Here is a 15,008-nt window from a genome sequence, read left to right as displayed (position 1 = left end):
CATCTCTTCACAACTCCTGGCTGGAGCTGCTCCTGTGACCCTCATTTTCCTCACTCTCCAAGGAGATAGTTTTCTAAGTATGGGCCCAGAGCGGGCAGTGCATGGAGCCTGCAGCTTGGTTCTTTCCTCCAAGTCGGTGCTTGATCACGGTCGTCCAGCTGAGGGGCACCTGGGTGGTTTAGTTAAGCGTCCGCCTTCAGCTCAGGTCACAAGCCGGGGTCTTGGGATAGAGCCCCACGTAGGGCTCCGTGCTCAGCGGGAGGTCTCCTTCTCCCTCTGCATCTGCTCTTCCCCTTGGCTGGTGTTCTCACTCTCTCTCGCTCGCAAATGAATAAATTAAAAAATCTTAAAAAAAAATATTGTCCAGCTGACTGGGAAGACGTTCAGAATGACTGGGCCCTGCGCATCTTCTTCCTCACAGGACCCAGACTTCTTGCATTTACTGGCAACAACACACCTTGCCGCCCCCAGCCTCCAGCTCTCCATGAGAATCTTTGAATCGCCGGGAGATGCAGGAAATTCCAACTGAATCTAGTAACCACAAACAAAGCTGAAAGCAATTCTTCAGTGGATTCTTGCCAAAGAATCCTGGCAGAGACTATCCCTGATGGAACTCTGTGAATGAGCAGAAAACACATTACATACCCAGACAGAGGATCAGACCAAAGCTTCTGCATCCCTGTTTCACAGAAACGAGAGCCCAGAGCAAAGAGAAATCCCGGGTGGGATGGAAGAGAAATTTCTCCTTTGAAATGAAGGCCCTGGGGCAGTGTCTAAGCCTATCAAGATGTGGAAAAGGAAATAACCCTCACAGGGAAGTTAGGCCGAAAGGATGTGGTGAGAGCTTCAGAGCGATTCCAAAGTGCAGTCTCCACAGCTCTTTATGAAAAGCGTTTTCCTCCGGCCACAAATGACCAGCAGGGCACACTGCTTTGCATACAGTCTGTCATCTTCAACACTGAAACTCAGCTTTGTAGCCAAATCATCCTGACGGTGTGTTTCACGGAACCCTTCAACAGGAACAGTGGAAACAGACAGACGTACTCAGATTTGGACAAACACGATTCTACCACTGTTGTCATTTGCCTATTTGATCTGTGGATCGTAGCTATAATATCATGCATCAACTTGACATAGTAACGGGGGCAGAAAGGGCTTTCCGCGAATCCCATAACTTTCAGCTACGATCTTCCACGGTCGAGCTGTCTACTTAGATGGAGTCATGACGGAAATCAGACATCAGCAAAGAGCCTAATCATGGCGTCTTGGTAAGGATAAGGAAAGGGTGAACTTCTAACGCAGGACTCACTCTCTCATTACCAAGAAGGGGCTCACATGAGGACATAGTCTTCCTTTGGCCGAATACCTTTTCCGAGAGAACATCTCTCTTGGGCAGTCCCAGACGTTTTCCTGTCATCTGTCACCGAAAAGAAGATGCTCTGGGACAAGGGCACACCGTGGAGCGAACTGGGAAAGGTCTTTGACCATCACGTGTATAATGGTAAGATGTCTCTCTCTTCCATCCTGCGGTCCTTCCTCCTCTGAGCAGGGACCTTGCTTCCTGTTCAACTTTTCCCTACTTCTACCGTCCTTGACCTTACCTCTGCTAGAAAGTAAGAGTTCTTAGTTCCTTCCTGAAATTCAACTTTTCCCTTCGCTTCCTTTTATTTTTCTTTTTCTTGGATTGTGGGAAAAGCAGAAACCAATGTGGAGAGGAAAAGCTAAAATTATAGAAGAAGGTAGAAAAGGGGAGGCATGTGGGTCAACGTCCCTGGTTGAGAAGGGCATTCCTCCCTCTGAAACTGCTTTTAAGACCTGGATAGGCTTGGGTCCTGGTTTGGAATAGTGTGTTGCTTCCAGCAGAAATATCACGGACTGTCACTATGTCACACTTCCTGCATTTATTTGCAGTAATAATGACACTAATTTCAATCGCCTATATATTATTCAAAATATAAATCGAATGCATCTTTAAAAGTACAGCTAGCTCCCAAATAAGCCACATTTTCTTTTCTTCCCCATGATTTAAATTTTCCTTTATTTGGGTATTCTTATTTCAATAACAGCAATGCAGATGTATCTACGTATCAATGACTCTATGACTTAACATTCCATATTTACAGGTTCAATGTTATTTTAAAGTTAAGTGAATTTGAAATGACAAATTATATGATCCTGCTGTTATGGAGTCAAGCAATCTAAGAGCGATCACGCATTCCTTTCCTTCAGCATTACACAGAAGATGTCATGCCAGGTCAAACTGAAGATCACATTTCCTTTCCATCTAGAGTGTTTAAAGATGTTGCTGGTGAACTGGAAGAGGCAGGCAAGGAGAGGTCAAACCAAAGACGTTTCTTCTTAAATTTGGAACATGCGGCAACTGTTTTATGAAGAAAACTTTTAAGAGGTACTCGGAAATACACACATACATATACGCAAGAGAAAGAAAATAAAAATTTTTTAACAAGGATAGTTTTTAGATTTTATATATATATTTTTTTATTTTAAAATATTTTATTTATTAATTTGACAGAGAGAAATCACAAGTAAATAGAGAGGCAGCCAGAGAGAGAGAGGTAGGGAAGCAGGCTCCCTGCTGAGCAGAGAGCCCGATGCGGGACTCGATCCCAGGACCCTGAGATCATGACCTGAGCCAAAGGCAGTGGCTTAACCCACTGAGCCACCCAGGCGCCCTAGATTTTATATATTTTTGAGAGAGAGAGAAAGTGCACGTGCAGGAGCTGGGCCAGGGTGGGAGGGGCGGGGGTGGGGGGAAGCAGGCTCTCCGCCGAGCAGGGAGCCCAATGTGGGACTCATCCTAGGACCCTGGGATCATGACCTGAGTAGAAGGCAGACACGTAACCGCCTGAGCCACCCAGGTGCCCAAAATAAAATCAATTTAAAAAGACAGTTTGGAGAAATGAGCTTACCCCAGCTAATGCTTCATGCAACCACAGCTACAATCAATCAATCAGTCAATACTTTAAGCTAGACAGGTGTTCTTAAGCTAACATTTTGAATGATTAACTTTGACAATCAATATTAGCCCACTTATGAAACTTTTTTACCCGTCCTTCCGAGGGTGGCCACAACACTTTGCCATCTCACAACTGGTTCTCCGGGTTGTTCTCAGCGCAGGTGGGGGTGGGGGACTCCTGTGCCTATTAGGTGTGTGTGTGTGTATGTGCTGGGGTTGGGGAGAGGGAGCAGTGTTTGGAAATGTCGACGGCTTTAGAGCAGAATCACCAGCAGACGGACCCATAAAGAACCTTTGTGGTCAGGTTCCACCTTCTCATTCCGTAGGTCAAGTTCACTTCCCTGAGTTAGTGACAGAGATGGTGGATACCCCAGGGCTCCTGAGCCCTACGTCCGAAGCAAGGGCCCTGGCCAGAGGCCCTGGCATCCCATCTGAACTCCACCACCACCATGAGGGTTATCTTGAGCAAAGTTCTTAGCCCCTCTGAACTCTAATTCGTTATGGGATAAAAATAGTACTGACCTCACAGGGTATTTTAAGAGTTAAATGTCATAATGTACTTAAAGTCCCTAGTTCTGTATCTGGCACATTGAAGGTGGTTAATAAATATTAATGGTTTTTATAGGATAATATTTACTTAGTATTAACCACAGTTTTGTTTATTTATATTTATTTATATATTCTAACTACAGTATTAATAAAATACTAGGAAAATTAAAGTCAAACAGTATTTTTACACAATAATAACTCAGCATTTTCTTTTTTCTTTTTTTTTTTTTAAAGATTTTATTTATTTATTTATTTGACTCAGAGAGAGAGAAAGAGAGAGAAAGAGAACACAAGCAGGGGGAGTGGCAGAGGGAGAGGGAGAAACAGACTTCCCACACTATAGGTAGAGCCCAGTGCAGGACTCGATCCCAGGACCCTGAGATCATGACCTGAGCTGAAAACAGACGCTTAACGAATTGAGCCACCCAGGCAATCTCAGCATGTTCTTTAGCCAATAAAATATCTTAAAAGAGTATTGCAAACCCCTATTTTGATAACAGACACCAGAAACACCAACAAGTCTCAAAAATCAAAATGTAAACTTTGTCATCCAAAACGCATCCAAAGGAGGCAATTTCACTCCTGACATATAAAAAAAGAAATTGCGTTTTTAGCTTCTTCTGTTATTTTGCCAAGTGTATGACTGACTCGAGTGTACAAAGCCACTTTATTGAGATGTAATTCACATACCGTAAAATCCTCCCATTTGGAGAGGGGCATTTGGGAGTTTTTGGTATATCTGCAGTGTGGGACAGCCATCACGACAACCCAATTGCAGAACATTTTCATCACCCGAAAAGAAACCCCAAACCTACTAGCGGCGATTCACTTGATTTGGAATCTATCCATTCTTCTACGAGTTTTTGAACATTTCCGTATCTGACAAGTTTCACTCCTATTTCCACCGCGGCCCCTCCCCGGCTTGTTTCCTCTTCCTGCCCTCTGCTCCTTTCAACTGGCACATCTGTCTGCACTTTTCGGTTAGCCCTGCCCCCGCTTTGTTTTGTCTTTTCTCTGTGGAGAGGATCTCCAGGCCTGGCTCTTCAGGCAATGCCCACACCACCACCGCAATTCCCTTGCCTGAATCCATCCCCAGGTCCGAGCGCCTCCAGCCTTGGCAAGGCATGGGCAGGAAAACCATCCCACTCAGCCAAAACACCACGCCCACACAGTTACAACTCTGGCACAAAACACATTTATTGGTCAACACTTTAGAAACCAAGAGCTTTTTAAAAGCACACGGCAACACATCCAAAACAGAAAATATAAAAATCCACCATCTCTTAAAAAGATGTTAACAAGAAATAAACTGTTATTTCACAGTTTTGAGCCATATAAAGAAGGAGACCACTTCGATAAATGTCTCCAGTTTTTATTTATAGAGAACGAAACTGTTTCTTAGGAACACCATGCCTAAAGGCCACTGTGATGCTGGAGAAATCTCCATAGCAATTTATGTTTTCCATATGCTAAAGGAGACAGTCATTTGAACCCTCTGCGTGTCCAGAGTAATACAAGGGAGGATGGCAGAGGAAAAAGAAGTCTATGGATAAATCTCCATCTCCCGCTGGATGTTATTACCATGAGAGAATGAGGGCCAAGCAGAGACCATCGAGACAGAGTGAATGGGACCTTGGAGATCATTCACTCCTAAGAAGGAGTCCAGGTCACCCAGCACTTAGTGGAGGACCAGAGGCTAAAGGATTATTTGAAACAGAAGCCCCTGGAAGGTAGAAAAAAATAGCACAGTTGTGTTTTCTGGTTGTCTCTGCATGACTGTACCCCACACTGGACAGTTGGAATCCAACCAGAAAGACCAAAGGCTCCAAGAGGGTCTGGAAACGGAGGAGGGGAGAATTACATGGCTCTTGGGAATACAAGAAGGTCAGATTTATCTTTATTCTCAAGAGAGCCTAAGAAAATTCTTAACCAGAATCTAAGAGCTGTAAAATAAAATAAAATAAAAAAGCACCCAGCTGAATGATGCTAGAGCCAGAATGGGATTAGGGCTGTCAGCAAGGTGACAGACAGAAGATTTGCTTCCACCGCTGAGTAACGGGACTGCTCTGACCTGTATTAATGGTCACAACGTGACTGAGAGGGAAAAATCCTCTGCGGCTCTCACGGGGACATAAAGCACCTTGCCTTATCCTGCTACTCCATACACAAGGCTCTAGTGGCTTAGCTTGTTGCTGAAAACCTTGGACGTTACCCAGTGCACATCCCCAAAATAGCTCTTGCAGAAGGGAAAAATCAACAATGCAGCCGACCAGTCTCAAAAAAGAAAAACGTTCCAGGTCCCAAAAAGACAGAGCTTGCTCCAGGGTTGTTAAACCCCTTGCATTTTGGGAGTATCTTTAATCACGCTCCATGTTTGGATACTTTGGTTTTACGGGAGGGTTCACAGGTGGGTTCATCAACAATTATGGAAGAGCCGTATCCCCTCCTGTTCCATCAGGGCAGAGGAATATGATCATGGAGTCGGTGTCAAGCCACGTTAAGCCGCTGGGGTTCAACTGCTCCATCTGCAGAAGGACTCATGCCAGACACAAAGCCCCTTCTGGCCCTAGAACTTGACTTCCACTGACACAGTCTATCAGACTTCTGGGTTAGAGCCATAAGCATTCGCTGAGAGCACCGGAGGCCTGCGCTCCGTCGGGGGCGGGATCCAACCCAGCCAGACACAGATTCCACCAACACGGAACCCATCCCGTGAGCAAACTGTGGACGGAGTTAGACCTTCGCCTTCCCACACATGCTGTGAAGGCACTAGGCTGTGAGTGTTTGGGAAGGATTAAGTAAAATAACTGACATATAAGGTATTTGACAAACCCCTTGGTTTTAAATATAAAAAACTGCTTCAGTATTTGCCATCCCAGAGAAACTGGCACAACCAGTTGGTTATATAGTAGTTGCCTTGTTGTTGTTTTTTTGCTTTAAAAAGATATACAAATTCTATTTGAAGTACCTCTTCCAGCCCCAGAAAGACATTTTATCATTTAGTTTAAAAAGACCGATACAGGGACACCTGGGTGCCTCAGTGGATTAAAGCCTCTGCCTTCGGCTCAGTCATGATCCCAGGGTCCTGGGATCAAGCCCCTAGTCAGGCTATCTGCTCAGTGGGGAGCCAGCTTCCCTTCCTCTCTCTCTGCCTCTCTGCCTACTTGTGATCTCTGTCTGTCAAACAAATAAATAAAATCTTTAAAAAAAATAAATAAATAAAAAGACAGATACAACTGGCAATCATGGGTTACTGGAAAACAACAGGAAGGGATTAGCGCATACCATGTATGACCCACACTTGTGCTATAGCAAAAATTCATGTCCAAATCTTCATCTGTAATCTCTAGGACTATAAAGGAACTTCCTACAATGCTTTGACTTTATGAAAGGACTTCTGGCTGGACTAAGACCCCTGGAGACCCAAAGAAAGAAAAAGAGATAAAAATCCCTAATTTGTCCCTAAAAATAAGATTTTTACAGATGCCAAAATTAAAGTTGCTGATGTCTGGGTTTTAGAAATGGCAAAATTCGAGATAAATTCATCAGAGCAAAACTTTTCTCATTTTTAGTGTCTCTGTTTCACTACATGTGGGCTTTAACTGCTTCCTCGATAATCCAGCTAATGCTGGGGGTGGCGGTCAGCTTGGCCCCCACTACCAAGTAGGAGATTAAACATCATACCTTCATGAAAGAAAGCACATGAAATCGCCACTATGAGTCATAAGCGCTTAACAAACTTCTCTAAAGGAAAGAAATTCATGCTTTAAAAAAAATTTTTTTTTAATTTACCTGGTCCAAATTCATGGGTTTTTCTTTTTTTTTTTTTTAAGATTTTATTTATTTATTTATTTGTTTGTTTGTTAGAGAGAAAGCACACAAGCAGGCAGAGTGGCAGGCAGAGGCGGAGAGAGAAGCAGGCTCCCTGCCGAGCAAGGAGCCCGATGCAGGACTCAATCCCAGGACCCTGGGATTATGACCCGAGCTGAAGGCAGTGGCTTAACCAACTGAGCCACCCAGGAGTCCCCACAGGTTTTTAAATAACTTGAAAGTCTTTAGTTGTGGTGGTTAATTGGCCTTACGAAGACTGACCCCTAACCAGCTAGGGTGTGTCATTTTCCATAAATGGTGCTCCTTTACGCCTTGCTAGTATTGAATAATACCAAAAAAGGATTTACAATCCAATTTTCTGCGTCCGTTGAAAACAGGTTGTGTCCTCTTCTCTGCTTTGATTATAAAATTGGTCTAATTTGAAGGCCATAGGTCAGTGGACTCCAGGATTGCTCAACGAGCGTGAAGCCCGAGTGATGCTGGCCAAAACCACCTCAAATGGAACCATGGGGGAGGTTCACTTTTTCCTCTGTGAAATGCTTTCCTCCTCAAGACATTACCCAGCATGATTTTGTCTGTCTGATGCTGAACACAGTTTAGACTCTAGCCCAGGGCTTGACGTTTTAACAATCAGAGGCCTGAAGATCTATTAAGTTAGAACTCAGTGAAGGTGTCCTCAAATACTTAAGAGTGCAGCAGCGAGAGAAGCAACAAGCAGCAGTGGAGGTCATTTGGAAACTAGACATTCTTCTTCCTTAAGGCAATTGACAAGACTGACTGACTGACTGACTTGTCAATCACCGTTCTGAGACAAACAGACCCAGCACATTCTCCCCTTCTGAAAGAGGCTCTTGTCTATAATACGTTCGTCCTATTGTAAATAAAGCTTTAAAAATTCTTCACCTTAAGGCAAAAATGTTTGTGGGTTCATCTATAAATACATTCAGTAAACAAGCACTTATCTTGTGCGGGACCCAGGCACTAGGGAGAGGTCAGTGAACAGGAGGAACAGGGTTCCCACTCCCGTGGACCAGACAACTCTAACTGGACAAATTACAACCGGAGAGGACACTTTCTTTCATAGCTGGTCTTACTCAAAGAGGCCATTTGGGAAGGAAATTAAAACTATTTCTAATACCATGAAAACCTTTTGGAATTTTAATGTTCTAAAGCATGTCTCCCAAAAGACCTTCTTGTCTATATAGCAAATGAACATATAGCAAATGAACAATGCTCAGAATTTCTGAGCAAATGACAAGCATGAGCATTTCTAAGCATGAAGAGAAATGAGGAGACGTGCTCTCATCCACATGGGTTTCCAGATGGTAGATACATCCTGTTTCAAAACCTGCGCAGAAATTCTGCAGTACTGTATAAAAATGTGTTGGGTTAGAGGACCTAAAGGATCAAGTTATCTAACTCTGAAAAGTAATGTTATTCACCCAAAAAATTCTCCGTTCAAGGAGGGAAAAAAAAAAGAAAGATCTCCTCTAGCTAGGTATGGAAAATTAGTTGACACACTGTCTCCTAAGTGTTTCAGCTGTGCTAAACAAGAGCTGTGATACTTCATGAAAACACCACCTTAAATTCTTGTGATTTTGGTAAAAGGGTCTAATTTTTAAAAATTTTTTTTTAAGCACACGAATAATCCTAAACCTTTTCTTAACCCGGGAAATGCTTGCACCTTCCCTAATGAGGATTATCCAAAGGGTTATGGTCCTCTGCCTGCTTCTCCTACAGTCACCCACTGTATTTTTATCTCCCACGGAGAGACATTAACATTTGTCACCATAAATAATACTTTTCAGTTGTAATCTTGATTCCAGAGTGAAAGAAAAAAAAAATCCTTATTTAAAATGATGTATCCTCCAATCGGATATTCTCTCGTCCTCTGTATGCCTTCTAAGAGTAGTTATCTAAAAATGAGAGTTTCGTGCTCCGAGATGCCATATTTCCTTTTGTGGGCCTCAAATAGCTTCCTCAGCTCTTCCATATAGGTCTGATGCAACTCCTCAATCTGCTCTGGGCTTGGGTGCAGGGTCTGAGGCACAGGGATTGGACGGCCAACTGCAAAAAGAGAGAATGCATCTGAAGTAAGGAAATGAAACCACTCCACCTGCACCAGCTGCCCCTCACCGACCGGACAGACGGCCGGGGGGAGAGAGATCGACCAATCAGAATCCGCCTGCTCTAATCCCTGGTTCATTTCACTGGCTGCCTCCAAGAGTCACACCATCCCACTTGAGAACCAATAAAGAACTTTCCTTCTCCGCAGTCGCTGCAGTGGAAGGCCCCTGGTGGTTTTGACTCTGAGTCAAGTGAACTACTGGGCTGAGCACAGCTGTGAGATAAGAGGGCATAGCTGTGTATGAACGTCACCAGCCCTGTCCCTCTGGTACGGCTGGCAGCTCGGCCACAGTGCCCTATTGTGACCGACTGCGAAGTCTTGAGTCATCAGGCATCGGCCCTCTCCTCTGACTCTTTTTAATTTAAGGAATGTGTATCTTCACAACTAAGAATCCGTAATAGAAGACACACACAATCACAAGAGTCCCACTGTTTGTTAAGAGTGGAAAATAAAACCAAGCAGAACTCTCCGTAGAAAATTTCTTAAGTAAAACCACAGAACGTTCATGCAACAGAATCCTAGGCAGCAGTTTTTTAAAAAATGAAATTATATGTGTACACACACACACACACACACACACACACACACACATCGAGGTCTAAAATGTAAGAAGTGGGGAAAAAAAGTTGTGAAATAATACAGTAGGATCCTATTTACGAAAAGACCTTTATATACCAAGGTGCATCATAAGCTTTAGTGCACTTAAAAAAATCTAGAAAGAGAGACTAATAACCATTACTTCTAGGAAGGAAGGAAGGTAGAGGTGGGAGACTTTTCACTTTATCTGTATTGTAGGAATTTCCTACAATGAAAATGCATTTGTGTTTTACCTATAATGAAAAATGAGCTAATTATTATTTAACCTGGCAACTCTATACATATTTAAAACTCTATACATATTTAAAAAGGTGTTTAGGAGCACCTGGGTGGCTCAGTAGGTTAAGGCTCAGGTCGTGATCTTAGGGTCCTGGGATGTGCCCTGCGCCAGGCTCTCTGCTCAGCAGGGAGCCTGCTTCCCCGTCTCCCTCTGTGCCTGCCTCTCTGCCTACTTGTGATCACTCTCTCTGTCAAATAAAGAAATTTTTTTTAAAAGATTTTGTTTATTTATTTGACAGAGATCACAAGTACGCAGAGAAAGAGGAGGAAGCAGGCTCCCCGCTGAGCAGAGAGCTAGATGCGGGGCTCGATCCCAGGACCCTGGGATCATGACCTGAGCCAAAGGCAGAGGCTCAACCCACTGAGCCACCCAGGCATCCCTAATTTTTTTTTAAACATCTTTTAAAAAGATGTTTAGATTGTGTCTCAAGACTGTTTGAAACTATAAGATACAGGTGGCTTTGGCATCTGCTTTCCTGGGTCCTCCCAGCTCACTGCAACCCCTGCTGCTTACAGATGCCAAGAGTTGAAAACCTACAGACGTTCAGTGACCTGCTGGGCAGCAAACAGCTTCTCTATTCCCCTCTATTAACTTGGGCATGAGGCCAAGTGGGGCCGTGGGTACTAGAATGGAACTCAGAGGGGAGAGAGGAGGTTTCCTCTGGCCTACCCTAGGTTGTTCCATGCTACATCCAAGGTTCAAATCCATGTCAGTAACAGAAGGTGGTGAGTTAAGAGAAAACCAGGCAAATGTTAAGGCACAGAGAAAGAAGGAAGTGATAAATGAAATCAGTATGGGACGTAAGGGGGCACAGAGCAGAGTGATGTATGTATATCTAACACATATATATAGGTTATATATATGAAATACATTTTGATTATCTCTCTAATGTTGCAGTAAGGAGATATACACAGACATACATGGTAGATACATATCGCCTTATTGCAGTATTAATATTCTCCAATTGCTAGTTTTTAAACAGATCCAGGCTCAAGAATCTCCCATACAGTTCTCTTTTGATAGCCTGAATGTCAAATTTACATAGAGTAGACATCAGTCCTTTGTAACCCAACAGAAAGAACTGGAACTGTCTTGCTGTCAGTTGTGGTTGGAAATACAGAAGAGGGGAGGCTAATGGGGTGACGGGGTGGAACAGGAAGGAGCTGGTCCAAGACAAAGACCACTAGACTAGACCAGCACACTGAGCTAGGCAGTAGCTTCCTCTCTGGTCTTATCACATGCATAGGATAAAAAAGTAGAACTCAATGATCTCAAAGCCTCCTCCTCACTCTGACCTTTTTGTTTCAAGAGAAAAAAAAAAAAAAACAACCCTGAGATATCTACATGTGAATTGAGAATCTATTAGGCAATAGCAATCTACTAGCAAATTCACAGTTTTATAGAACTAGCTTCTGTAAAGTAAAATTGACGAAAAAGAAAGGTCAAGTGCAACTATTCAGAGTGGGAGTGGGGGGGCCTTAGAAAGAGAGGTCTGAGGAGATGAAGTGTGTTGTTCTCAGCTTAAGACTCATGAATTCTGAATTATTAATTAATTTTTACTTCCTATGAAAGAAGAAACTACTTCCTCGTTGCATACAACTAATTTCAATCCTGTTCTTTTCTTAATCATGCGCTCACTATATTTCAGACGGTTCTTCCAGAGAGCTCAAATATGCCCATGACTTCTCTTTTGAAGTGTGAGATGGGCAGTTTCATCCTTGCCCTTCTCTTGTTTACCTGTAGAGAAATGGAGATGCTGGAAATTCCCAAACTACGCCAAAAGAACTGGAATTGAGGAGGTAAAACTGGTTCTCCTACCCCTCCTACTAATCCAAAATCGGACTAGAGAGTAAGAAATCATTCTCAATTACTTTTTAGGAATAAAGACTGAGGTCACAAAACAAATCTGGGAAGAGTCCCCAGAGCCCTAGAAAGACCAGTATTCTCCCCACCCACCCACTGCCAAAAAGGAGATTTTTTTTTTACTACTAAGGAGAAGAAAACGAAGCTAAGACTAAGTTAGCTGCAAATTGCCCTGTAACTCTCTTTACAACACAAAGAAAAAAACACACACAAAAAAACCCAGCCTCATCACACTGCTCTTAGAAACAGAACTCCTGGGCGCCTGGGTGGCTCAGTGGGTTAAGCCGCTGCCTTCGGCTCAGGTCATGATCTCGGGGTCCTGGGATCGAGTCCCGCATCGGGCTCTCTGCTCGGCAGGGAGCCTGCCTCCTCCTCTCTCTCTCTCTCTCTGCCTGCCTCTCTGCCTACTTGTGATTTCTCTCTGTCAAATAAATAAATAAAATCTTAAAAAAAAAAAAAAAAAAGAAACAGAACTCCTTGCCCTGGAAAAATCAGCCCACATCTCCTCATGGCAGAGTCAGGAATCATCATGCTCCTGTTTCTGTTGCAGTGCTTTATCTAGCTGGCATGCCCATTTGTTCCTTTTTCCAATTCCATCAAGCAATTCAAGATTAGTTATGCACTTAGGGCCTCACACAGCAGCCTTGCCCTCATTTCTATGGTGCTGTGTTGTATTTACCTAAGATGAAGAATGAGCAGCTTCATGGGGCACTGCGCTCAGGGCCGGAGAGAAATTTGGAAAGGGGCATCATTTTCTTCACACCGAGGCAAAGAGTAGATCTTTTGCAATAAGGAATCTTTTCTCTATTTTTCTTTGATTATGAACATTCCACAGTTTATAGCTCTAACAGTCCCATACAGGAATTAGGCTTTTCCTGGATGCTACACAGCTGTACACGAGACAAGGCCAGTCTGTTGGCACGGGTTTGGGAAGAGTCAAAATGTGGGTGCCAATGAAGCATGGGTTCACTGAACCTCAGACTCATGGTGCAGGCTCAAATATGCCAGATGTGAGGAGAGAGAGAAAGAGAGAGAGAGAGAGAGAGAGAGAGAGAGAGAGTGTATGTGTGCTTCCATACACATACACACTCAAGAACATTTATTAAACACTTAATGGGCTGTACTGGGTACCATACTAATCCCCCTAACATTTTTATCTCCTGAAATCCCTACTTTATATTTAAATTTAAATTAGGTTCCCTTTCCTTTCTATTTCAGAGAATCCCTTGGCCAGCTTCCCCCCCACCACCCCCGCCATCAGAATATAATAATGACTTGAAATATAAGGGACCACTTTGGTCCTTAAGTGTTTTCAAACCAGTTTTATTTTATTAAAGTACATTCCTTTCCCTATCTTTATGTTAAAAAATTCAAAATTACAGAACAAATAATGCAATAAGTACCTGCATACTCTTCCTCTAGACTCATAGGTTCTTAATATCTTTTGCACACCCCCCTGTGTGTATATACATATGTATTTTTATTTTTGTAGACCTGTTTGAAAATAAGCTGTAGATGTCAATCGTTCAATAGCCTTATCCTCTCTATTTCGGCATGAAGTAACTAAGAGCAAAAACACTGTCCTTTTTTTTTTTTTTTAAAGATTTTATTTATTTATTTGACAGACAGAGATCACAAGTGGGGGGGGGAGGGGAAGCAGGATCCCTGCTGAGCAGAGAGCCTGAGGCGGGGATCAATCCCAGGACCCTGGGATCATGACCTGAGCCAAAGGCAGAGGCTTTAACCCACTGAGCCACCCAGGCGCCACCAAAACACTGTCCTTTTTAACACTATTATCATACCCAAGGAACTTAACCTCTATGTGATATTCTTTTGTACCAAATCTACATTCAAACTTGATGGGTTGTCTCCGTGATATCCTTACAGTTGCTTCTCCCTATGACAGCTGTTGTGTCTTTAGGTACTCTCTCCTTTTGGTCTTTTACAACGTTAGTATTTTTTATGAATCCAGGCCAACTGTTTAATACAATGTCTCCTAATCTGGGTTTGTCTGTTTCCTCACAGTCTGATTCAGATGAACACTTTGGCAAGAATACTTACACAGGGAGATGGAAACACATTTAATAGCTCTCAACAATCTGGCCAGGCCTCCTGCACCAACCAGTGCTCTCTCAGGACCTGGGGCGTATGGAGCACTTCCCCACACACCATGTCATCTGATCCCCAGAATAACCCTAAGACAAGACAGGACAATTATAAGAGTCTCTCCTTCAGAGATGTAAAAGCTGAGGCTCAGGGACGAGAAAGGAAGCACCCTGAATCAGGCCCCAAACCCACATTACCTCCATCTGTAAATTTTAGCTGATGTATGATAAACAGCTTCTTAATGTCAATACTGATTTCTTTATGTATCTGGTGCCTGAGTGTAGCGGCTACCATCATATTGAGCCTACAGTGGAAAGAATCAATTTCCTAATGGCAGTGATTCTATCTTTCAATTTTGCCATTAAGTATAAAAATGAAACAAACACTTCTATCACATCCATAATCAAAAGGCAGACTGAGGAGTTATGAAGTCAGGGGACATGGTGAGGCTGGACAGGATGGGATGAGAACCCTTCCCATGCCACACACAAACACAGCTGATAAACCTCCCTGGATATCCAGAATTCAAATAATCTAACACTGGGAAGATGGACAGCCAAATAATTAATATAGAAGGAATACTAGAGCCAGAAAATCACCAGTTTGCAACCATGACTTCCTTAATTGATTCAGGCAAGGATTATCAATGGCTATTAAAGCCATCAAGTAAAGTCTGA

At 43.1% G+C, this 15,008-nt stretch overlaps 1 protein-coding gene across 4 annotated transcripts in view; it reads right to left on the bottom strand.

Moving 5' to 3' along the window:
• Positions 1-8,414: 8,414 nt before the first annotated feature.
• Positions 8,415-15,008, bottom strand: part of MOGAT1 (monoacylglycerol O-acyltransferase 1) — a 36,622-nt gene continuing 30,028 nt past the window's right edge. For all 4 annotated transcript variants that reach the window (XM_032354958.1, XM_032354962.1, XM_032354959.1 and 1 more), the window contains exon 6: positions 8,415-9,424. In XM_032354958.1, the coding sequence (XP_032210849.1) occupies positions 9,270-9,424 (155 nt within the window). In that variant the 3' untranslated portion in view covers positions 8,415-9,269. The remainder of the gene's footprint in view (positions 9,425-15,008) is intronic.

Source organism: Mustela erminea, chromosome 8 (genome assembly GCF_009829155.1).
Source record: "Mustela erminea isolate mMusErm1 chromosome 8, mMusErm1.Pri, whole genome shotgun sequence".
NCBI lineage: Eukaryota > Metazoa > Chordata > Mammalia > Carnivora > Mustelidae > Mustela > Mustela erminea.
This window is presented reverse-complemented; position numbering and strand designations above follow the sequence as displayed.